At 34.3% G+C, this 26,909-nt stretch overlaps 1 protein-coding gene across 6 annotated transcripts in view; it reads right to left on the reverse strand.

The window, feature by feature from the left end:
• Positions 1-26,909, reverse strand: part of CDH18 (cadherin 18) — a 982,055-nt gene that overhangs the window by 201,189 nt on the left and 753,957 nt on the right. For all 6 annotated transcript variants that reach the window (XM_059416934.1, XM_059416937.1, XM_059416936.1 and 3 more), the window contains one exon: positions 20,442-20,561. In XM_059416934.1, coding sequence (XP_059272917.1) covers positions 20,442-20,561 — 120 coding nt within the window. The remainder of the gene's footprint in view (positions 1-20,441; positions 20,562-26,909) is intronic.

Consider the following 26,909-nt stretch of genomic DNA (forward strand, 5'->3'; position numbering starts at 1 on the left):
CACCCAGGCACCCTGGGTGTCTTATTTAATGTTCCTAATACCCTAGATCTGTGAAAGTCTAAATAGTTTTGTCAAATTATGTTTCCAATATAGAATCTACACCATAATGTAAAGGCTTAAATCTAGTGTTCCTTCCATTATGAACATAGTCCATATTCTGAAGACATGTCTTAATACCTAAAGTGTTCTTTATGTTTAATTCATTCTAGATCCTTTAAGGTACTCTTACAACATTTTCCCTCGAAATATCCCTGTCCTATTTTATCTTCTAAAAAAGATGGATTCAATTATTTACTAAACTAGTCATTATCATATGGCCTAACAAAGTTACATTTAGCTTCTGAATGATTAAGATTCTGTACAACTTATTTATGAATAAGAATTATGAATTAAACTTTAAATGTTTGCTAAAAATACCCATGCTACATTGCATGGAGCAAACAACAGCAATGTTCAATGACACATGGCTAAAAAATTGGAAAATTATATCAAAAGCAAGACATTTTTTTAAAGTTTTTATTTAAATTCCAGTTAGTTAACATACAGTGAAATATTAGTTTCAGGCATACAATCTAGTGACTCAGTACTTCTATACAACACCCTGTACTCACACAAGTGCCATCCCCCCTCTGGTAACCATCAGTTGTTCTCTATGGTTAAGAGTTTCTTGGTTTGCCCCATTCTCTCTTTTTTCCCCTTTGCTTGGTATTTACCCAAATAATACAAAAATATTACCTCAAAGGGATACATATACCCTAATATTTATAGCAGCATTACCCACAATAGCCAAACTACGGAAACAGCCCAAGTGTTCGTCAACTTATGAGGGGATACAGAGGATGTGGAATTCATACAACGGAATATGGCTCAGCCATAAAAAAGAATGGATTCTTGCCATTTGCAGTGTTGTGGATGGAACTAAAGAGTATTACACTAAGCAAAATAAGTCAGTTAAAGAAAGACAAACATCATATGATTTCACTCATATGTGGAATATAAGAAATAAAGCAAATAAACAAAGGTAAGAAAAGTTTTAAGGAGATGAGAAAATTAATTAAAGGGGAATTTTGTTTCTTTTCCATTTCAAAATTGTGGTAATACACATAACAGAAAGTAGCAACAGACAGCTTTTAGTCACTCATCCTAATACACTGTTGTATGCTAGGAGGTGTGGACAAAGGTAAAATAGGTATGTTTCCTCCCAAGAATAATACATTTTATTTCCTTATATAGTATGGAAATATACATAATGACTATATTATTCAAATATATATAAAGTATATATCTCATATATATAACTCAAATATATAAATATATATTGATATGCACATTAACATATAATATATATAAATATATATGTTATTAATGACTATTAAGCAAATGTTAGGAGCCATCCTGATATCTTGAATATATTAGCCCTAATCTGCAAAATAATCATATAAGGTACTCATTAGTTTTCTCATTTTATGGATAATGGAAGAGACTCAGAATAAATTACTTTTCTGAAATCACAACCGTTAACTCTAGTAAGCCATGCTCGTTTTCTTACATATCGTTATTGGAAATCATGATTTTATCGAAGTAGTCCATAAATAATGTCCCAGAATGGTTACTGAGAAAGAGATGATGAAAGAAATTTAAAAAAAAAAAAACCTCAAAGCTTTAGCCTTCACATTTCAATACATTATTTCATTGTTGAGAATTATATTCTCCTGTGCTACTCAAATATTTTCTGTTTTTGCACATTGAAAATCATCTTTTTATTACTCCTGAAAAGGATATGTTACAAATACGAATAATGAAAAATGGAAATGGTGAGGCAAAATGAAAACTGAGAACTACAGCTATGTAAAAAATAGTATACACTTAAGGAATATTGATTAGAGAACAATTAATTCTAAAAATCAAATCTGTTTCCATGAGTAGTTCAAATTGTCTGGTTCTTAAATTAGACTTGGGGAACCCAAGGTATTAAAATTATTATTATTATTTAAATATTTTAGTTATTTGAGAACGTGCACACATGCAAGTACAGGGAGGAGTAGAGGTGGAGGGAGAGAGAGAAGCAGACTCTCTGCTGAGCACAGACCCCGACCTGGGGCTGATCTCACAACCTTGAGATCATGACCTGAGCTAAAGTCAGACACTTAACTGGCTCAGCTCCCAGGTGCCCCCTGTAGGTATTATTGACATTTACACATGGTCACCTTGTCCCTTAAAAGACTGTTCCTTTGGGTTGCCACTTCTTTCAATCAGCTACATCTAATAGCCAATCAAGCAGTCACCTGGAGAGAGCAGCTCACCAATGTTTGGCAGGAATAAGGGGATGAAAACAACAGTGAACCATTTTGACAGACGTAATAGTGTGACTTTGTTTTCAAATGATGATAGAGGAAACAGTGCACTGAGGGTGTGCAGAGGCTGTGCCAGTAAAACTTGAAGTAAAACCATAAATGCTCAATTAACAGAAAAAGCCACATATAAGGAAATATATTTGATATTTATTCACAGTATGAATGAATATGCTTCAAGAATAGGAAATAAAAAAAAAGAATAGGAAATGAATATCAATTATGGGCCATAATTATGTATGGCACATATGTATTTTAAAAATTACATGTATGATATGAATTTAATAATGTAGAGATATATACATGCATTACATATAGGAGAATGTTTATATATGTGTGTTTATGTGTGTGTGTGTGTGTGTATATGAGAACATTTTAAAAAGCTGTTTATAGGATAGATTTTCATTCACTTTAATTTTCTGAAGTTTGCATGTATAACTTCTGCACAAGAAGGGTTAGAGAATAAAGCGCTCATCTCTTAATACTTATGTTGCTGGTTGGATGAATGTTTCACAAACTAAGAATGACAGTCTCCTGTGGGCCTTTTGGATGGATGGGTCTGCCAATGGCAAAGCCTTCCTGTCGGTACATTTTGGTGAACTCCTGGGCCTGTGCATGTATTTGTGAATCTGAACATTCTCACTAGGAAGGGCTTTTATTTTTTTCTCATAAGAATAGCCCATGGGTCTTGTTGTTACATAACCATTTTTTATAAGTAATTCTCATTCTATGAAATGCCTTAGTTATGAAGTTCAGAGAAAAAATTTGGAAATATTTTATTTAAAGTAATCATGATAATTGAGTGACTAGAGTGAGGATATTCAGTGAGAAAAAGAAAAAAAAAAAGAAGAAAAATAAGGGTCAAGAAATACTATGAGAACAATTGTTTTAAGTTATTTTAATAATAAAACTGACTAGTATTAAAGGTACAAAAAGGGGTGCCTGGGTGGCTCAGTGGGTTAAGGCCTCTGCCTTCAGCTCAGGCCATGATCCCGGGGTTGTGGGATCGAGCCCCGCGTCGGGCTCTCTGCTTGGCAGGGAGCCTGCTTCCTCCTCTCTCTCTGCCTGCCTCTCTGCCTGCTTGTGATCTCTACCTGTCAAATGGATAAATAATTTTTTTTTTTAAAAAGAAAGGTACAGGGGCGCCTGGGTGGCTCAGTGGGTTAAGCCGCTGCCTTCGGCTCAGGTCATGATCTCAGGGTCCTGGGATCGAGTCCCTCTCTCTCTGCCTGCCTCTCCATCTACATGTGATTTCTCTCTGTCAAATAAATAAATAAAATCTTTAAAAAAAAAAAAAGAAAGGTACAAAAAAGGGATTAAGAATGTCTAAAATATTAAGCCACACATGTTTTGGGAAATAGCAGAGTGGGAAATGTTCCAAAAGATGGCTGAAGTTGACCAGGTAGCTTACGATTGGAAGGACAGTTCCTCTTGGGGACAAAAAAATCCCTAGTCCATGTGTCTCTTGGAGAAGGGTGAAGCCTGCTTGTATATGTCAGATAAACAAAAGTGAGGCAAAAATGGTCCTTATTCCTTTATATAATAACAGTCAAATTTCTGTAGAACATTCTGAAAGATGTTGAAAAGATGAAAACAAGAAAAAGTGGCCCAAAGAGAAAAATGGGACCACAGTGAAATGAAAGCCGCACTTTAAATATCCTGTGACAGTGTTTTTAATGAAGATTTTGTAATATTTGGTTTCCAATTTCTAGTTAATTCCTACTTTCATGGATCATAATTATCATCCACATAACCTCAATCTTCAGAAAATTCTGTCTCCCCGAAAATTCCTACAGTAGCAGGATCTGAGGCAACAAAGAAATTGGGACTCTATTCCCCAGCAGAAGTAGAGAGAAGGTAGTAGCTAAAAGAAAAACAGCTAAAAGAAAAATTTAGGACCTGGGAAACAAAAAAGATTTCTCTCAAATTCCTTCCCCCGCCCCTTCATATCAGAACTCAGAATACTGGGAAGAGCACTTTTCCTCCCACACTGCATGGGATGGGGGCTTGACCATTTATTTAGATTTTAAAGGAAGGACTTATGTCAAAAACTTAAAAGAATTAGACACCTTAAGCTAAAGAAAAATCAAAGAAAAATTGAAAAAAATTCTTAAACCCACAATTTCATTATTCTTTTCTGATTCAGATGTTTAACTTATCTAAATTCAATATATGAAAGGGGAAATTTTCTGAAACATGAAATAATTATGGTCATAAAATAAAATAGAAGTTATTATTAAAAGATGGTGTTATGGGGCACTTGGGTGGCTCTGTCAGTTAAACACCTGACTTTGACTAGGGTTATGATCTCAGGGTCCCAGGACTGAGCTCCACATCGGGCTCCCTGCTTAGTAGGGGAATCTGCTTCTCCCTCTTACTCTGCCTCTCCACCCTGCTTGTGCTCTCTCTCTCTCTATCTCTCACTCTGCTCTCTCTCTCTCTCAAATAACTAAATAAAAATCTTTTAAAAAAGAGAAACTGGTGTTGCTTTGGAAACTACCTTCCAAACTGTATTGTATATCTACAGAACTAGGGCTTTCTTCTAGAAGTCACACAATTCACTGATCCTTATGGAAGATACAACCATAAGTAATGGAAGTTCTCAAAGAACTTACATTCCAGGAATTTGTTTCTCAATTATATACATAGAAAACATGTTATTTTTGTTTCTTAGGGATAGTTTTCTTGGTGACCTTGCAACTTTCTATGATTTTTTTTTTGATGTCCAAAACATTTTGTTTTCTCACAGCAGTTAAATATGAATATTATGACAATCACTTGACAAAGATCATAAATTAGAAGGCTTCATAAATGACAGAAATAGAAAATTACAAGTATGTTTATAGAAGACCAGAGATGAGAAACTGTTAAATAATATAATAAAAATAACATTTAAATAATTTAAATAATAATAAATAATAATAATAAATAATAAATTTAAATAATATATTATTATTTAAATTTAAATAATACTATAATAATATTAATAATATATTATAAAAATAGTTTTAAAAAAGTTAAAATCTTCAACAAAAGTAGGAATTGTAAGAAATGTAAAAGAGACTTCTTCAAGATGAAAATTAGCAAAAAGATTCACATGCACACATGCACACTAAAGGTTTAATCTCACTGGAAAGGTGAATATACAATAAAGGTAGTGGGTTAATCATTTATAAAACTACTTTTGAGGTTAAAAGACAAAAGTAGGAAAATATTGGTGACTAATACTATTACCTAAGGGACACACAAGATAAAAAGATGTAAAATGTGACAAAAACGTAAAATGTGACAAAAACATAAAATGGCAGTGTGCGGGTATAAGGAGCTTTAGAATTCAATCAAGCTTAAGTAGACATGAGGCATTATACATAAAACTTTTTATGGCCATAAAGCAAAATCCTATAGTAGTTAGACAAAAGATAGAGAGAGGAATTAGGGGCACTTGGGTCCTCAGGTGGTTAAGCATCTGCCCTCCCCTTTCAGGTCATGATCCCAGGGTCTGGGGATTGAGCCTTACATCAGACTCCCTGCTCAGTGGGAGTCTGCTTCTCTCTCTCCCTCTGCTCCTCCCCTGGCTTGTGCTCTCTCATGCTCTCTCTCTCTCAAATAAATTTAAAAATAAAATCTTTATGAGAAAGAGAGAGAGAGAGAGTGAGAGAGAAAGCAATTAAAACATATTACTAAAGAAAGTCACCAAACCACAAAGGAAGAGTAGAAGAGAAGAAAGGAATAAAAAGGAACTATGATACAATCAGAAAACAATAAACAGAAGGAAAATTACCTATCCTTCAATAACTGTTTTAAATATAAATTAACTAAGTTCATCAATCAAAAGACATGCATTTGTATGGATAAACACACACACACACACACACCCCAAGACACATCTATATGCATACAAGAGACTCGAAACAGATGTAAGGATATACACAGACTAAAAGTGAAGGAGTGGAGAAAGATATTTCACACAAATGGAAACCAAAAGAAAGTTGGGGTAATTTATATAAGAGAAAATATAATTTTTAAAGATTTTATTTATTTGAAAAAGAAACTATAAGAGTCCACAGAAACATGAGTGGGGAGAAAGGAGAGGGAGAGAGAGAAATACAAGCAAACTCTGCAGAGTCCAGAGCCCAATGCAGGGCTCCATCTCATAATCCTGAGATCATGACCTGAGTCTAAATCAAGAGTTGGATGCTTAACCAACTGAGCTACCCAGGTGCCCCAAGAGAAAATGAACTTTAAAGCAAAGACTATGAGTGACACAGAAGGGAGGGCATTGCATAATGATAAAGGGTTCAATCCAACAGAAGAATGTGACATTCGTAAATATTTGTGCACCTGACAGAGGAGTACCAAAATATATAAAGCATATACTACAGACCTAAAGGGAGAAATAAATGGCAATACAATCATAGTAGGGGGGTAGTCAATACCCCATTTAAAGCAATGGATGGATCACTTAGCTAGGAAATCAGTAAGAAAACACTGGCCTTAAATGATGTGTTAGACAATACAGAGGTAACAGATATACACAGAACATTCCATCCAAAAGAAGCAGAGAATAAATATATTTTCTCAAGTGCACATGGAACATTTCCCAAGATAAATCTATTACACCAGAAAGCAAGTCCAATACATTTAAGAGGATTAAAATCTTATCAAATATCTTTTCTAACCATAATGATATGAAAATAGAAATCAATTACAAGAAGAAAACACAACAAAAAACCCTACCAATATGTGGAGATTAAACAACATACTAATGAATAATCAGTGGCTCAAAGTAGAAATCAAAACAGAAATTTATAAATACTTTATATGTTGAGGCAACATATAAAGTATTGTTGAGAACAATACTTATGTTGAGCACATGTTGAGATAATGTTGAGAACAACAAAAAAGGAAATAAAATATTGAAGTTTATGGAATGCAGTAAAAATAGTTTAAAGAAGTTCATAGAGATAAACGCTTACCTCAAGAAACAAGAGAAATTTCAGAAAATGACCTAACCTTACACTTCAAGGAACAAAGCCCAGTGGTAGCACAAGGAAGGCAATAACAAATGTCAGAGCAGAAACAAAATAGAGACTATGAAGACAAAAGGGAAAAAAATCAGTGAAACTAAGAACTAGATGAGAAATGAAAAAGGTGTTACAACTGATATCACAGAAATACAAATGATCATAGAGACTACTATACAAATTATATTCCAAAAATTTGACAACCTAGAAGAAATGAATAAATGTGTAAAAAGACAAAATATACCAAGACTGAATCATGAAGTCATAAAAAAATGTGAACAGGCCAATTACTACTAAGGAAATTGAGTCAGCAATCAAAAACCTCCCAGCAAAAATCTAGCACCAGATGGCTTCATTGGTAAAGTCTATAATGATTCATAGAATACCAATCTTTCACAAACTCTTCCAAAATACTAAAGAAAATGGAATGCATGCAAACTCATTTTATTAAGCCAGAATTACCCTTACAACAAAACCAGACAAGAAGCACCATAAAAAAGGCCAATAACCTTGAAGAATGTAAATACAAAAAATACTCAAGGAAATATTAGCAAACCAAATTGAGCTTTAAATTAAAAAGAACAATACACCATGATCAGTGTGATTTATTACAGGAATTCAAGGATGGTTCAACATCCACAAATCAATTAAATACCTCTATGTTAACACAATGAAAGATAAAAACCATCTAGACGTAGAAATAGTATTTGTCAAGATATAAAATTGATTTATGATTAAAAACGCCACAAAGTGGACATACAGGAAACTTAACTCAACATCATAAAAGCCATAAATGACAAATCCACAGCTAACATCATATTTGTTATGAGGTAGGAAGGGTCAGTAATATATCCTCTGTACTGAGAAGGCACTTTAAAGCTGAAAAACCAAGCAAGCCACTCCATACTATTTACAGGGTTTTATTCACGGTAACTTACTGATGGGGCAATCAAGTGTATCTGATGATACAGAGCACTGTGCAGCCATTCTCAGCTCCTATCTGGACCTCAATACCCAGCCTTAATGGAGTAAGGGTCATGGTGGTGAAAGCACAAGGTAGTTATCTATAGATGTACTATCTGTGTGTTAGATGGTATTTCTACTAGTTATCTGAAGAGGCTATCTCTACTAGAAATCTAAAGTGACACCACCTGTGGGAAGGGGGAGCACAAGATGGAGAGTCAAAGATAGTGTTGTCAGAACTCCTACAGTCCACTGCCAACATTTTTATGGCTGTAATTGATTTCTCATTTTGTCATTGCCACAAGCCCAGCCAAACCTATCTGGATATAAACTTAACACCTACTTCACATCTGTCATTAATACTCTTACCTGGTTTACCACATTTTTGCTCTTAAGAAAGAATCTAGCTGGTTAGCACCCCAATTCCATGAAGTTCCCTTCTTAACCAAGGCATAGACAGGGGTTAATATCTGTGCTTGAGTATAACGTCTCCAGTAACCCCATAAACCAACAAAAGCCTGTAATTCCTTTACAGTTTAAGGGAATGGGAAAGTTTGTATTTTAATCAATGACTGCCTTAGGCATCATTTTCATATTACCCAACCAGATGACACCCAGATATTTTACTGGTTGACCTGGACCACGGATCATGTTGGTATTTACCTCCCACCAGTGAGACTTTAAGTGTGCCTGTAATGGCACCGCTGCTTGAGACGGGGAGGATAAATCATCACACATTCTGGAAACTGAATTTACCCACCCTTGTAGTTAGATACAGATCCTACAGAACATCTATACCCAAAATATACTAAGAAATGGAAGTGTGCAATACAAAACAGCAAGGAGGAAGCCTGCTGATTTGTAGCTAAAGCCTAGTTTGTCGGAACCTCAATAATTTGTCCTCTGCAACCATGGGTGGCATTTTTTTTACCTCTGAAATTTTCAAGTGTTTCCACAGATCTGTGCTTTCATCTCTAGTGTCCATTAGAGCTAATACAGTCTGTTAGTGCAAGACCAATAAATGGCTAACTCCACAAGGGGCCTCTGGTTGTCCCTTACTGCATGAACTAGAGAGCAACACTGACCTAACCCCTAGTCTCTAGGGCATGAGGGCTATCTACCCCAGAAATTCCTCTATTATGGAGGAACACTCTGATGACACATTTGGCTTATTGAACCTTCCTCCAAGAGAGTAAACTGCCTTCCCTTAGGCAATGCCTTCCATAGTAGCAAGAGCAAATTGGGTTGTCTATTTAAAATTTCTCTTGGGGTCCCTGATAATATCAGATATTGCCATGAGTTTACAAGACAGCATGATGGACCCCCCTGCTGACATTTTGTGATCAGCAGAATAATCTGTTTTTCCCTGGTTTTCATTATATTTCCCCTCATTATGAATTCTTTTAGTTTCAGTTAGGTCGGCCACCATAGCTGCTGCTATAACAGTGGGCCCATTAACCATAGAGGCAAGACATTAATGTCCTATACCAAGATCCCAGGACTGACTCTAAGATACAGTCTTCCACACCAGAGGAAAACAATTCTCTGTGAGCTTCTAAAATACTAAGTATAAATGACATGTTTCATTCCCAATTCATGTATTTCTTATGGTTCTTCCATAGAAGTCCAGAAAAATGGAGGGGATAGAACATTCCCTTCATTAAGCCAGATAACCTTAATGCTAGCATTTATCCATCAATCAAATTAGCTAAACACCTGTGACCCTCACCAATGCCTACTTTTGTCACAAGGTAGATCCAGAAGTGACCGAGGCCGTTTTTGACATTTGAAGCTCATTTAACAGAATACCCATTCCCCCATCATCCCACAGTGTTAACCCCTAAGCAGCCACCCTTTCTCAGTCCTTTTGCTTAAAATTAGCTGGTTAGCCACCAAGCTGCAGAACATTCTCTCAGACCTGTTTTCTGACTAGTGGGAATTTCTCCTTCGTCATCTGTGGGCTCATGAGTGGCCTGGGTCTTTATTTGCATCAAAAGTCATGTTTGATGGCTGCATAGTATGTAAACCTGGTGATTCACAGACCTGTACCCCTGGGGATAAAAATATATGTTTATAAAAAATAAAAAATTAAAAAAAATAAAATTAAAAAAAAAGTCATGTTTGAAAATAATTTTCCTCCTCTATGATGATGTCCTCATCAGAGAAATCATTACCCCAGGGGTCTCGTGATTTTGGGCCCCAATTCTCTTGAGACCTAATAGTTGTCACTCTAGTGTGTGGTCATCTGTGTTCATATATCTTTGCCACCTTACATGCCATAATTTCTGTTTCTCTTGCTTTTGAATTATTTTGGATACAATGTCTGTATAAGGGGAATATGAAGCTTATACATCTTTTTCCAAAGCCAGTGCTTCTTGAGCCTATTCAGATTCTCTTCTTACTCATAATTCCTTTTCTGTGATGTATCTTAAGGCAGGGATCAGTGGCCAAGCCACTGCTACAATGGCATGTTCACTTTCCCTTCTCTACTTCCTTTTCCCTACTATTTTGAATACGATATTTAACCATTCCTTGTTTCAGAAGTGTCCCTGTACTCATATAATGGTCCAAAATGCTCAAAAAACCAGACCAAGGCTTCCCACATGGAGGTGGCTGCTCAACCTGATTTTCCACCTACCTCCAATGGGCTCCCAGGCTCCCCCTTCCCCACACTGGCCATGGACAAGGAGCTTTCTCCCGGCATAATTCCCAGCATGCTTGTTTAGTTTTTCTGTATCCTGCTGACCATGCAAATTATTTCAAGATGAAGGAGGGATAGTAATGCACTGTCCAGACTGAGAAAACACTTTCATACTGAAAATCCAACCAAATCACTCCATAGCATTTATACAGAATTTTATTCAGGGTAACTTACTGATGGGGCAATCAGGCAGATGGATGAACTAGCCCCAGGCAGCTACTCTCAGCCCTATTCTCTTTTCCTATCTTTCCAGATAGGAAAGATCCCTTCTGGAGTGATGAGCATGGTGGTGAGGTCACAGGCTAGATACCTAAGTCTATACCATCTGTGAGCCAGAGGATCTCTTTGGATTATCTAAAATGGCACCATCTATGCCCCAGTGGGGAAAACAAGATGGAAGGTCAAAGGTGAAGTCAGCGTTGTTAGCTCTCCTACAATACTCAACAATGAAAAGCTACACAAATTTTCCTTTAATACTAGGAACAAAACAGAATTGTCCACTCTCACCACTTTAATGCAACATAGTTTTAGAAGTACTAACCAGGGCTATTATTCAAGACAAGGAAATAAAATGCATTCAAATTGGAAAGAAAGAAGTAAAACTGTCACTATTTGCAGATGAAATGCTGTTACATATAGGAAACCCTAAAGACTCCACCAAAAATCATTAGAATTAATAAAAGAATTCAGTAAAGTTACAGGACAGAAAATTAATTTGCAAAAGTTTGTTGCATTTCTATAATATAACAACAAACAATCGGAAAATACATAAGATAAATCTATTTTTTTACCAGGAAGAAATAGTATAAAACAGGTTAACATTAACCAACATTCATTCCTATCACTTCCTATCACTATTATTTTATGTTCAAAGAGATTACTTTTTTCCCTTTCCAGGGAAGAGTTGGTCAATATAGTTATAAGAAGTTGATATTTGAGGGGAAAATTGATTCAACTTGTTTCCTTTTTTCATTTGCTTAAGATTTATTTAAGTTTAGTTTGCATACCATTAAATTCAGTTAAGTGTCCAAACCATTTCAATTATATGGATCTACCATATAACTGTAACTGTAACAAATAGTGTACCTAACATAGAAAGCTAATCTACATATTTTTTATTAGAACTATACCCATAGGAATTAAATTTGATAGATATTTTTAATTCGGTTGATGTAAATAGGACATGGTATCTCCTTTTGATGGAGTAGGAGAGTTATCTAACATCTATAATGTTGACAGTGTATTTGCTACCTTTTAATAAAAGCTAAAATTATTTTTAAGATATACATTTTCAATGCAATGTCAGGTAAAATTATCTTCGGTTTCATTCTCCGATCTCTCCAAATAATCAACAATTAATATGCCTTTTGATATTCAAGTCAGTGTGAAAAAATCTCCTTTCCTAGTTTATTGCTGGCACTAGAACTGTAAAATACCTACTCATAGGTAGGTGCACTGTGCATTTTCTCTGGATCGTGGATTTTGGGTTGAGAGGAATGAAAGTAGTTTAGGGGAACCAACTCTATACCTCTGTGGGGAGTGCATTGTGCTGTGAAGGTGATGTACTCGTCTGCAAAGCACATTTCACAAAAGTCAGGTATCAGCACTGTGCTGGCACAAAAATTACTCAGAGTAACTTCACTACCGGCTTTTGCTCACCAGTTTTTTCCACATGACTTTCATCTCATGTGCTCATTGTCACATGATTAGATAGCAGCTATACCTCCAATGATTACGCAAATGTTTAAATTCAGAAGACAAGAGGGCAAAGTGAGGAAGCATTGGCACCTACATAGAGATACCAAAAACCCACCAATGGTCTTTCTTTTATATTTCCCTCACTAGAACAATGTCATAGTATTTACAGGGAAGCTAAAAAATCTAGCTTTTAAACTGGGTATGTTGTTAAAATGAGCAAAATTAGAGTTCTAATAAGACAGCAAAATTAGAAATTGATATTAAGTGGACAACCACTAGTGTCTTCTACAGTTCATTAGCTGTTTATTTCTTAAATGCTATCTAAAGTGGGATTCTTGTGTTAATCTCCATACACTCTGCTACATTTCAGGAATTATTTAGAATTCTACCCTAAAGAAAATAAAGTGAAAAAGAAAAGAAAAGTGAGATAATGTTTCTTTCAGTAATTTGGCAACATGACTCAATTCTGAATTAATGCATGATTTTTTCTCTAACAGAAGCAAATTCTTTAGCACTGGGATTACTAATTAACTGTTTTTAAAAGTCCATTATGCAGTTAATTATGGGAAATTATTTTTAAAAAGTATTTGTGCAATTATTATTGTTATAGAATTAGATTAGATTATGAATAAGAAAAAAATGACAAAATATATTCTACTATGAACTTTTTTCCTTCTGCAGATTTTGTGAACTATAAATTAAATATTTTAACTGCTTAGCTATTAATAAATATAAAATATTGATTTGGGGGAAAAACTATTTTCAATTAGATTTTTATTTGGAATTATTATGCAAAATTACTATTTAAAACCCATAAAATGCTTAAAAAGAGATGCTCTTCATCTTTTATCCAAACATACACATGCTCTTCCTCAATTTTTTGTTCACTGTTGAAATAAGCTAAAACTAGAGGTTAAAGAGAGACAGAGTTGTTGATGAATTTAATTACATCATGTACACTGGACAAAGAATGTTGAAAGACTTGTTTTCAATTGCATTCTAAGAAACTCACTGAAGCCTTCCACTAAGTGCATTTTTATAGCTGACTGCTTTTTGCTACAAAATGTTAAGGAAAGGCCTTTTTCAAGAATCAGAGTTACTGTTGGTCAAGACCTGTGCATTAATAGCAATTGTTTCATGAATAGCATGCCACTTTATCTCATCCAGAGACACTATTTTGAGTTGAGACAGTCAATTCTGATGATAAAAGATTGGTTATTTTAATGTCTAACTTATTTCCTTTTAAATTGTCATTCAAAATTTTCTACAAGTGTAGTTGTCTTAATAAAAATATTTATAAAACTTTAAATGCCTCCAAGAAAGAAAAAAATAAATAAATGCCTTAAAAGAAATGCAATTTAGTTATGTACCAGTTAATATGTGGAACTCACACTTTTGTATAGTTAAGTGAACTAAAAATTCTTTCAAACAATATATTTTTTCTATTTTATATAAGGTTATTTCAAACTCTTATTATGGCACACTATGTAATTTTGGAAATTCTTCTTAGTTTTAAAGTAAAAGAGGGTGAACAAGAGAACTTTACTAATTACTTATATCTTTCCAAGGACTGGGCTAAGATTATTGAATTAATTTTCTCTGTTAGTCTAAATTTAGCTATTAGTCTAAACTGAATTTAGCTGTTAGTCTAAACTGACATACAAGTAAACAGAGGTGTAACATTTAAATAACTTGATCAATTTAGTATGATATTAAGTAACATACAAGGATTTGATCATGAAGTATCCTTTAAATCATTATGGAATAAACCTTAGTATTTTGGAAAAATAATAAATATAAATTGCAGTATTTTGAAAAAATATATGTTCTAGTTTAATTAATATAGTATAGTACAGCAATTCATATTTATTATTTTTATCTTTTTATTGGAAGGACAAGAAAACAATTTCTTTGTTTACAATAATGCCTTGTGAAAATTAGTAATAATGGATGTGACTTTAGAACCCACAGACATTACTAGGTACAGTATATTTTATTAGATGTCAAGTGTCCTGTTTCCTTTGGAATGGCTATTTTTAGTGCAGAAGTGTTTGACAAAAGATTTGAAACCCAATGACTACCCTTTATTAGCAACATGTAGCAGAAACCACTTGAGAGCTAACATGCCCTAGAAATGTTAGGGGAAAAAAAAAAAAGAATATCAAGAATGCTATTTGTATATAATTAAAAGGTGGCCTTACCTAGTCTTATTTTTTATGTACCTGAAAATTAAATATAGAATTTATCAACAGAAATGTTTTCAGCTGTTATATTTTTCTTTTAAATATTATTTAATGAGTAAAAATATATGAAGTTTGTATGAAAAATAATTCAAGTTAAAATAAAAGTACATCTATATTAAACTAGATAACTTTTTCAATCATCTTTATTAGGAGTAGCAAAAACTCACTGTGAGTACCATTTACATAGATATAAATATGGCATTATTGACTATTGCTGATTAATATGTTTCATATTAACTATGGTCAAATTCACCACTATTAACGTTATAAACGATTGCAAATAAAGCTCATTTGAGATTTTATAAACCAGCATATCCATTTGTTTTCCCTGACCTCGCATTGATAATTCAGGTTTTCAGGTTTTCTGAACTTACCATCAGGAAGATTCAACAATTTGTGTGAAATAGGCAGAGACATAGCTTATATGCAGAAGCCAAAATGACCAAAGTAATTAATAGATTCTTGACTGATAAAGCAGAGAGAATTATCAAATGGCTATAAATGCCATGACCATTAAGAGATTTGGATTCTTAATTCAAAACCGCACACCCACTTCTTGTCTAATCCCCCAATTCTGTTCTAAAGATCCTGGAAAGTTAGGTGGTTGCTTTCTGGCTTTGTCTTCAAGCTAAGTCAAGGGAAATGGTGTTTTTTTTTTTTTTTTTTTTTTTTTTTAATCATTCAGCTTATGCTGTCACTACCTGACAGAAATTTCATAGGCTCTAACGAGGCATAAAAACCTTGAATATACTGATTTATTTTTAATGCAGTTGACACTCTGTTAACTGGATTAGGATCAGCCCAGATTTCTTGTCTTTGGTTCTCTGACCATTTCCCTGGCTTTCTCACTCATCACCATTCCTCAACATGTCTTGCTTAGGGTTCAGGGTTTTCATGAACATGAAAGTGGTTACTTCACTTACTAACTCTGAAACTGTTCTCTCGCCTAATTAAAATCAATATCTTCAAATAGAACTATACTCATTAAGCTTAATTAACATGTTTTTCTACATGAATCTGTACAGTAGTATGTAATGTTATGTCTTTTATATTTGTCATTTCCTTTAGTTTATTCTCCATAGTTTTCTGCATCTTTTAAACTGCAATGCTTGGGGTGTGTGGGTGGCTCAGTGGGTTAGAGCCACTGCCTTTGGCTCAGGTCATACTCCCAGGGTCCTGGGATTGAGCCCAGTGTTGGGCTCTCAGCTCAGCAGGGAGCCTGCTTCCACCTCTCTCTCTCTGCCTGCCTCTCTGCCTACTTGTGATCTCTGCCTGTCAATCAATAGATAAAATCTTTAAAAAAAAAAAAACTGAAATGCTAAAATATCACTTTTTTATTTTTTAAAGATTTTATTTATTTATTTGACACAGAGAGAGAGATCACAAATAGGCAGAGAGAGAGGAGGAAGCAGGCTCCCTGCTGAGCAGAGAGCCCGATGCAGGGCTCGATCCCAGGACCCCAGGATCATGACCCAAGCTGAAGGCAAAGGCTTAACCCACTGAGCCACCCAGGCACCCCTAAAATATCACTTTTTAATGGGGACTCCTCTTTTGCTGTTATACATTAAGCAACCAAATAACTCATTAACCCAATGTTAACATTAACTCAACTACATTAGCTCAACCAAACTTATTTAAAATAATAGATGATTCACAAGATTTATATTCATTGTACTGATTTAAAAATTTTTTAAGGTAAAACAATATAGACTTTATTAAACCAATTATGAATAGTAGAGCAACTCAAGAGCAACATAGTTCATTTCTCTGGACACAGCATTTCACGGATGATTTACATAATAGGCAACAAGATCTTATGGGTATCTCATCTTAGGACAACTATAGTGAGTATCAACTATATCTTTTAACATAATAAAAACAAGGCAACCCAAAGTCCTGATTTTAACCATGAGTACTCACAACTCTCTTTGGGCATAAAGTTCCTTTGATATAATTCATCTTCATTGAAAATAACCAGAGACATACTGAAATAGAGTCATGCCAAATCAGAAGGTAGAATGAAAATGACACTATGAAAATGTACTATACTAAGTAACCAGTATCCCAACACTTCTGATATAACATCTTATCCATAGCAACTGATCCTTTAGTTTTCAGTACATTTGTATTTTATTCCAGTCATTTTAAGCACAATTTACTCTAAAATCATTAGTTCTGAGGATGTTTAATTGCACAATAATATATCTAAGCATAAATTACCAAAAATGTCTTACTGAAGAGAACAATGAACATTTTGTTTTATAATGCTTTCTACAAACAGCTATCTAAGAAACTGGCATATTTAAAGAATCCTTATATTAGGACACATATCCATAGATTCTTATGGTGGTTTAGTCAATATAATATTGAAATTAAAACATATCAACATGGAGGTATACTTCTATTTAATAAATCATCTTGCTTAAAGGAGCAAAGGAATGCAGTGACAATATCATAGAGCCGTATTCGAATAGTAGCTTAGTTACGTTTCAGATCATTTTTATTTATTTAATAAAGTGCTTAATTAACTTATGATAAACACGTATAACCAAGTGCAATTTTTATTTGAATATGATGTTACTGATACACTTTCTTCACTAAAGCACCAACTAGAGCAGAGTGAAACACTAGTCAAATCTTGTACTCATGGCGTGCTTTATCCATCCAAAGTATCCACGCACACAAAAGCAAATGTATGCATGTCTTCAAACAAACACATGCAAACATTCCCAGACCCTCAGACACACAGATACATATAGAATTGGTATTTTTTTAAACAAATTCAAAGCGTATGGTCATTTAAAAAAATCTGTATATGATGTCTATACATTGGCAATATGCTGTGAAGTAAATATAACACTTACAAATACTTGGCTATGCATAGGAAGTAAATAGACTGAAACCATGTGTGATTTTGCACATTTGTGGGTGTGTGTGTGTGTGGAAACACAGTGTATCCTTGTTTCTTTCCTGCAGGAAGATGTTTGTTTGTTTATTTGTTTGTTTATTTATTTATCTATAGACAGAGACAGTGTGAAAGCAGGGGGACAAGGGGCTGAGGAAGGAGAGAATCTTTAGCAGGCTCTATTCTTAGCCTGGAGCCCAGTGCAGGGCTTGATCTCACAACCCTGAAATCCTGACCTGAGCCAAAATCAAGAGTCAGACATTTCACTGACTGTACAACGCAGGTGTCCCAGGAGATGCATTTTTAAAATGAGAAATATAAGGGCACCTGGGTGGCTAAGTTGGATAAATGTCTACTTTCATTCAGGCCATGATCTCAGGGCTCTGGGATTGAGCCTCATTTGGGGCTCCCTGCTCAGTGGGGAGTCTGCTTTTCCCTCTTTCCCCTGCTCATGCTTTCTCTCTCACTCTCTGTCAAATAAATAAGTAAACTCTTTTAAAAAATAAATAAATAAAATGAGAAATATATATTTCACATATAAAACTGTCATGTTTATTGGGAAAATAGAACAAAATGAGCAGCACCAATATTAAATAATCATTTTTATTTGTCTTAAGATTTTTTATGGCCACTTGGCAATATTATTACCATATAACAATGTATCAAATATATGGTGTACCTTAAATTTATGCAATGTAATATGTCAACTATATTTCAATAAAAAGCTTTTTTTAAAAAAATCTAATCTCTCTTGCCAGAGTAACAATGTATACAATATATGTACATTTTTTAATCCTAGAACTCTGACTACTATATTAACATTTTTATTTCTGAGTATTTAATATTATCTTGGTAGTAAAAGGACTTGCCTATCCCATACCTTTTTAGGTCACATTATATTACTTTTTATCATCTCCTGATTTTTATTTTTTACTTCATTTAATTATATGTAATTTATCTTATAATTATAACACATATACTATATATATGTATGTATGTATTCTTCATTTACCTATCTATACATATTCAATATGTTCTTCATAAATTATTATAGTAGGAAAATCTGTATATCAATCTGTATGATTAAGATCTATTCTTGCCCAGTGTACTTAGGTGTTGGCGCACACCAGGAAAAGAAAGAAGAAAAGTAAGCTGATGGATTCCTCCTGAAAATATGATAATGACAATACTCCTAGCATTCAAAGGATATTAACTACTGAGAGTATGTTAGCATCTTTTCAGCTGGATGTACCTTGTCTCTGATAATGGTAAACAAACCTGGAATCTATAAAGTTAAGAAACAGGGCTCCTTGAAAAATGTTTTGTAAGCTATGTGATTATGAAAATATAAGGGGATATTTATAACCAAAGATGGCTTTCTTCTGTGTTATCTGGCTGTGTCCATTACTAGATAATACCACATGTTAATCTGATTCAGGATGAGACTAATGTAACTAGAGAAGACCTATGGACCTCTGGAATATCTTAGATCACTCTCTTCATCTGTGTCTCATGATTATATATATACTTGAAATTATTAGTAAAACTTAAAACTCATTTCTTACTGAACATTTGGCTACTTTCAAAATGTGTTTATGTTCAGTCGATTTTTTGTTAACAAATTATTTGCCAACGGGACCATGAGCTTTCTGGGGCTTTTAGATTATGTTGCTGAACATAATCCTATAACGCAATATTGAGTATCCTTCATTTCCACTTTCACATCACATATATGATATGTTTATTTTGGACAGAAAAAAAGAGAGGAAAGAGAGAATTCCTATTTTTTTCCTTAAAAAAAAGTTTACAGGGATGCCTGGGTGGCTCAGTTGGTTAAGCAGCTGCCTTCGGCTCAGGTCATGATCCCAGCGTCCTGGGATCGAGTCCCGCATCGGGCTCCTTGCTCCATGGGGAGCCTGCTTCTCCCTCTGACTCTGCCTTCCACTCTGTCTGCCTGTGCTCGCTTTCGCTCATGCTCTATCTCTGACAAATAAATAAATAAAATCTTTAAAAAAAAAAAAAAGTTTACATGTTTTTATCTTTATTTTCAGTAAATTTCTCGTACATAATGCAGTATTTAAAGGCTGAAGAATTTTCTCTCTAGGGAAAAGACCTCAGTTCAAGACATAACAATTCCGCCAATGTAATATATAACAACGTATGTGACAATCAAATTCAAATGAATTATGGAAACTCTCAAATAATTATTTACTATCTTTGGCAACGATTTAAACCTAATATGTAAGCACAACAAATGATACACTTGAAGATCTCATTGAATGTAACACTCCATATTTGTTTTAAGCAGAAAGTAATTGATACAAGGATGTGCAAAAGTAAGAAATTTTTACTGGTATAACTGCTGAATAATCAAAATGCTAAAGAAAACAGTGAATTTGCCTTCAATTATTCAATCACATCACATTAGAAAAAGCAAGGACATTTTAGAATGTGCTGAACCAACAATGTCTGATGTGGGAGAAGACACAGAAATAAGAACACTGTTTTCTTTTATTCCAGCACACAGGCACACAAATTATACAAAAATGCACTAACCTGTTTTAGGATCTACGGAGAAGTAGGGCTGTCCCTGGAGAATACTGTACACCACACGAGCACTGTTTCCATAGGTAGGGTCATCTGCATCAGTAGCTGTCACCTGCAGAACAGAGGTACCTGTGCATTCAGGAAAACAAATTTTAGTGTGTGGTAATATTTAGCACGTGACTTATACACAGAAAAAGGTTACACTGACATACCTATGGAACACTGTAATAGATGTATCTTACGAAATTTAATTCTTGGTTTATCTGTTAAACATCTGTCCCCTGCCAACAACTGTATCAGATGAGAAGCCAAAAGAAAATATTTGATTTCCAATATTTTAATATTTTTGTGTGTGCGCGTGCCAATAACACTGTGAAAGGCCTCTTCTGACACTTACATAATCAGGGGTAGGTTGGACCGATGATCAAGAATCAAACTGGTGTTCAACTGCGAGGTAAATTTCAAGGTAAGGTGAGAACATGCATTATGCATTACCTATTATATACCTATTCAGAAAATGGCAGGTCAGATGGTTTGTGATTACGGGGCAATGTGGGTGAGTTGACATGAAATTATCAGTAGCATCAAAATAGCAGATTCAAACCTTTTTCCATGATGTATACCATTTTTATTTTAGGACTATTAATGAGTGCCCTACCTGGTTTTCAAGGCTCAGTTCTCATTCCTTTGGGTTCTTCTATATAGTACTAACATAATCATCTTTCTACAATGGGTATCAGAATATGCCTATTACACTGGATTTTTTTTAAATTAAAGTGTACATTCAAGGAATTTATAAACTTTAAAATACCGTATTTTGAGGTAAAATTAGTGGGGGCATTCTGATTATTTCTTTCCTGTTCATATATTTCAAATGCTATTTGCATAATTAGGTACATTTATACCATATTTCAGTTATTATCAAATGAAGACTGATCTAGGTATAACAAGACAACCATCTATTAAGGCCATGTAACTCACTGTAAATTTAGTGGGTTAAGAGCTCTCATTAATTCATGAAATGTACTTGATGAATCATCTAATAATGCATACTTGATATTTTATTCTGCCTAACTAGAAAAATTCCACCTACTAATTCAGGTTATGTAGCAAACAAAAATATTTTCACAATCAAGTAATTCTGTATGAAATTCTGCATTCATCTTGGTAACTGACTATGGAAGCACTGACAATTTTCAGTCTTTGGTTTTAATAAGTACTTCAATTATTTAGGTATGGAACAATTATTAAGGGTCTAATATCTGTTTAACTACAAAGATTTTCTTTTCTGTTGAAATGCAGAGTCAACTTCAAGCAGCCTGTTCTTTGTCTTCAAGGCATCCTAGAAAAGTTAATAAAATTAGTATGCCTTGTTCTTCTGACAATCCTTATTAGCAGATGATAAATGTACATGAACCTTTAATAGTATGTTAAGATTCTGGTCTCTAAATGGTATTTTACGCTGATATTATAAGCAGAAATATGATTAGCAATTATACATACTCAGAAGGGGAGGGCTGTGTGGTGTCTAAAAGATATCTTTAATAATGAATAATAAAACACAATGGTGACACTAAATGCTGGCAAGAATACTGAGAAACTAGGTCACTTGTACATTGCAAGGGGAAATGTACATTTAGCAGATTCCTATAAAATCAAACACACATAGAGCGTACAATCCTGAAACTTGTAGTCTTGGGCATTTATGCAAAAGTAATGCAAACACACGTCCACCTAAAACGGTGCTTGCAAATATTCATAGATATTCACAGCAGCATTATTTGTAGTAGCCACAAACTAGAAATGACCCAGATGTACGTTACTGGGAAAATAGTTAAACAGACTGTGGTACTCGATGGTATGGAATACTACTCAGCAAAAAAAATAAACATGCAGCATGATACATGCCGCAATTTGGATGAATCTTCAAGTAATTATACCCAGTGGAAAAAAGGCAGTCCCAAAAGGTGATATATTATATGATTTCATTTATTTACCATTCTTGAAATGATGACATTTTAGAAATCATTAACAGACTTCCAGTTGCCAGGTGGAAGAAGTGGAGGTAGACTTAGGGGATACTGGTTATAAAAGAGCAACATGATGCATCCTCATGATGTTAGAACTACCCAGTATTTTGATTATGGCATGGGATACATGAACATATACCTGTGATAAATCACATAGACCTAAACATACATACAAGTAAAACTAGGGAAATCTAAACAAGACTGGTAGATTAAAAAATTGTAATTATCTGGCTATGATTTTTTTTATAGTTTTGCAAGATGATAATTTTGTAAGATGCTACCATGGAGAAAAATGTAATAACAAAGAATCCCTCCATATCATTTATCACGACTGCATGTGAATCTATGATCTCAAAATTAAAAGTTTAAATACGAAACAAAAATGTTTTCTTGCCTCAGTGATATTCCATTCCGAGAGAGCCTTATTTAGGCTTGTATGTGTACCATGATTTTTCTCATTACATAATGCACTACACTTTCTGGTTTGATTAAACTTTGGAGATTTAGTTAAATGTATACTACCTCTTACACTCCTAAGTCTAAAGGCAAGGGAAACAAAGGCAAAAATAAACTACTGGGACTTCGAGATCAAAAGCTTTTGCACAGCAAAGGAAAGAGTCAACAAACCAGGAAACAAGTGACAGAATGGGAGAAGTTTTTGCAGGTGAAATTGATATGGTCTAGTAACCAAAATCTATAAAGAACTTACCAAACTCAACACCCAAAGAACAAATAATCCAATCAAGAAATTGGCAGAAGACATGAACAGACATTTCTGCAGAGAAGACATCCAAATAGCCAAAAGACACATGAAAAAGTGCTTCACATCATTCCAGCATACAGGGGAATACAAATCAAAACCACAATGAGATACCACCTCAAACCAGTCAGAGTGGCTAAAATTAGCAAGTCAGGAAACAACAGATGTTGGCAAGGATGCAGAGAAAGGGGAACACTGCTACACTATTGGTGGGAATGCAAGCTGGTGCAGCTATTCTGGAAAACAGCTTGGAGGTTCCTCAAAAAGTTGAAAATAGAGCTACCCTATGACCCAGCAATTGCCTACTGGGTTTTTCCCCTAAATATACAAATGTGATCTGAAGGGGCACACGCACCTGAATGTTTATAGTAGCAATACCCACAATAGCCAAACTATGGAAAGAACCTAGATGTCCATTAACAGATGAATGGATAAAGAAGATGAATATATATGCGTGTGTGTGTTCAGAATGGACTACTATGCTGCTGAAATATTTTGGGTACATAGTACTCCATTCCATACACACACATACACACACACACACTGGAATACTATGCAACTATCAAAAAAACACACAAAATCTTGCCATTTGCAATGACATAGATGTAACTAGAGGGTATTATGGTAAGCGGAATAAGTCAATCAGAGAAAGACAATTATCATACGATCTCACTGATAAGAGGAATTTGAGAGGCAGGGTGGGGAGTCATGGGAAAAATGAAACAAGATGGGACCTGGGAGGAAAACAAACTATAAGAGACTCTTAATCTCAGGAAACAGAGGATTGCTAGGGGGGATGGGAGGGATGGGGTGTCTGGGTTATGGGAGGGTTATTGAGAGGGTATGTGCTATAGGAGTGCTATGAATTGTGTAATACTGAAGATTCACAGACCTGTACCCCTGAAGCAAAAAATACATTATATGTTAATAAAAATATAAATAAAATAAAATAAATATTAAAATAAGGGAAAAAAAGTTTCAAGGACTTTTTCTGTGATGTCACAGTTGTTCTATACCTCACATTCATCTCTCCAACCTATTCAGAGAGTATCAGTAGGTAGACATCTACAAACAGAAATTGGTTCAGGAGGAATTTTTGTTGATAGCACATTGAAGAAAATTAAATCTGTAGTAAGTGCCCAGAATAAACTCCAAAAAATATGAAAAGTCCATATTGTAACTACAGTGTTACAAAATTATATTAATCAAATCTTTGATCTGATTTGAAAAATGCTGTTCATATTGGGCATATATAAGAATTACTAAGATCAAAAGAGAGAACAGTATAGACAGAAACATTAAAATAAAGACCATCTTTTAAGAAGCCACACTTATAAAATCCTCAAATTTTAAAATGTTCTCTGGCTTTGCAATAGTTATTTAGGTTTAAATTATATTTAAGGTCTTAAAAATAGTCCCCAAGCAATCATTCCAAAGAGAAAGCTGAGAAAGACAAATAGTCCAAGATCACACCTCCTTTGTGGTATCTGGCTGGGACACCACATGACAAAAAATAATAATAATAATAATAATAAATAAAATTTAAAAAAATCTGCTCCACTTGGTTTAATGTGTTTATAAAAGTCCAGCCTTGTTAAGTGAAAGTTGAAAGGCATGGATGCAGGGAAAAGTGAAATGAAAAACAACAAGTAAAGAAAAAAAGAAAAGAAAAAAGGTAGCCTGGTAGTGGTGACTAAGTGATGGTAAAAGTAGCACAGAGAAGTGAGCAGAGACAGGATCCAGGAGAGAAAAAGAAAATATATTAACTCTCTATCCTGGTCAGAATGTATGGTCACTGTTACACATCTCTATATAGTCAGTCTCACAGGTGTTTGGCAATTCTGATTACTTGTGTGAAGTAAGGTAGAGCAAATGACCTCTATCACTTTGCTTTGATGGCATCTGAAGGTATCAGACCACCACTGTAAGTACACAGATTGCTGGTCAAAGGGAGCTCACATTTATGTACAGCACAGCCCAACTGAAAGTCAGCCTGCCCCTTGAACACAGTAAGGGCAAAAATAAAGAGCCAGGATGGAAAATAAGTCCCTTGGCTAATTGTTCTAAGAATTTCTTACCAAGAAGAATTGGTAAGGAGGTTTCAGGTTAAAAGAAAAGAATATATGTATATATATATATATATGTGTGTGTGTGTGTATATATATATATATATATATATATACACATATCTTATATTCTTATTGACTTGAAACCTAGATGGCAACATTTTAAGAAGCATTAGTGCTTTTAGAAGTTCTTTTACATTAGAAAAAAGGCTTTGGGAGGCCTGGGGGGCTCAGTCGGTTAAGGGTCTGCCTTGACTCAGGTCATGGTCTCAGGGTCCTGGGATTGAGACCTGAATCAGGCTCCCTGCTCAGCAGAAAGTCTGCTTCTTCCTCTGTGTTGTCTCTCTCTCTTTCTCTCAAATAAATAAACAGAAGCTTAAAAAAAAGTAAAATGAGTGCCTTTTTTTTTTTCATTAAAAATAGATAATAAAAAATAGATCGCTTTAGAGTATATGTTAAGGGTTGAATTGTTTCCCCTCAAAGTTCATGAATTGGACATCTAGACTCTAGCACATCAAGGCAATCTTATTTGGAAATAGGATCATTGTAGATGTAATTAACTAAGACAAGGTCAAGCTGGAGTAGTGCGGACCCCTACTCTAATATGCCTGGTATCCTTATACAAATAGGAAATTTGGAAACATATGCAAGCACACACAGAGAATACTTTATGTGAAGATTAAGACAGAAATAGGAGTGATTCCTCTACAAACCAAGGGAAGTCAAAAATTGCCAACAAACCACCAGAAGCTAAAGGAGAGACTTGGGACAGAACCTATTCTAGTATTTTAGGAGGGAACATGACCCTGCTGACACTTTTGACCTCAGACTTCTAGCTTTTGGAACAGGGAGACAAAAAGTGTTGTTTAAGCTACTCAGTTGTACTTTGGTACAGGAGACTTAGCAAACTAATAAAATACGTTACAGCTACAGTGGAAAGAAATTACGTTTATTCTCAGAATTTACAGGTGTTCATTCACTGAATCTGGATAACAATCTAAAGTTATAATTCACAATAAAATGATGGATAATTCCCTTTGCTATTTGATGCCAGCTATATCGTAAGTGAGATAAAAAGTTAATTTCACAAATTGATAAAATTAAATTAGGTAGAAATTACTGGTATTTGATTATTTTAAACATGAGGCACTACTAGTGATATAACTGTTGACATTTTTAAGTAAATTAATGAAATATATTAGTTATGTTAATGAAGGATTTCTATTCCTGGTTTAAGGTTTAAGAGAAAAAAATCAGTATTTATGTATTCTGAGAAGGGTATCCCAATTTCTCTACTCATACTATGTGTCCTAATTATATACATAGTAGAACAGAGAAAATTATTCTTTATAATGTTAGATTTCTAAATAAAAATATATGAAGTAATACCCAAAGTCCATTAGTCTACTAAAATATTAAAGTATTCTAAATTTTCTGGAAATTATTATATACATTTAGTCAATAGATATTAAACCAATACCCCTATATAACTAGCTTCTAATCAAAGAAATTTATAAGCTTTCTTAATTTTTACAACCATCTCCCACGAAAAACAATCATAGAAACATTTCCTTTTAAAGTATCATTGGCTACTTAGAACACAATATTTTCATGTTAAATA

The sequence above is a fragment of the Mustela nigripes genome, chromosome 12 (genome assembly GCF_022355385.1).
Source record: "Mustela nigripes isolate SB6536 chromosome 12, MUSNIG.SB6536, whole genome shotgun sequence".
NCBI lineage: Eukaryota > Metazoa > Chordata > Mammalia > Carnivora > Mustelidae > Mustela > Mustela nigripes.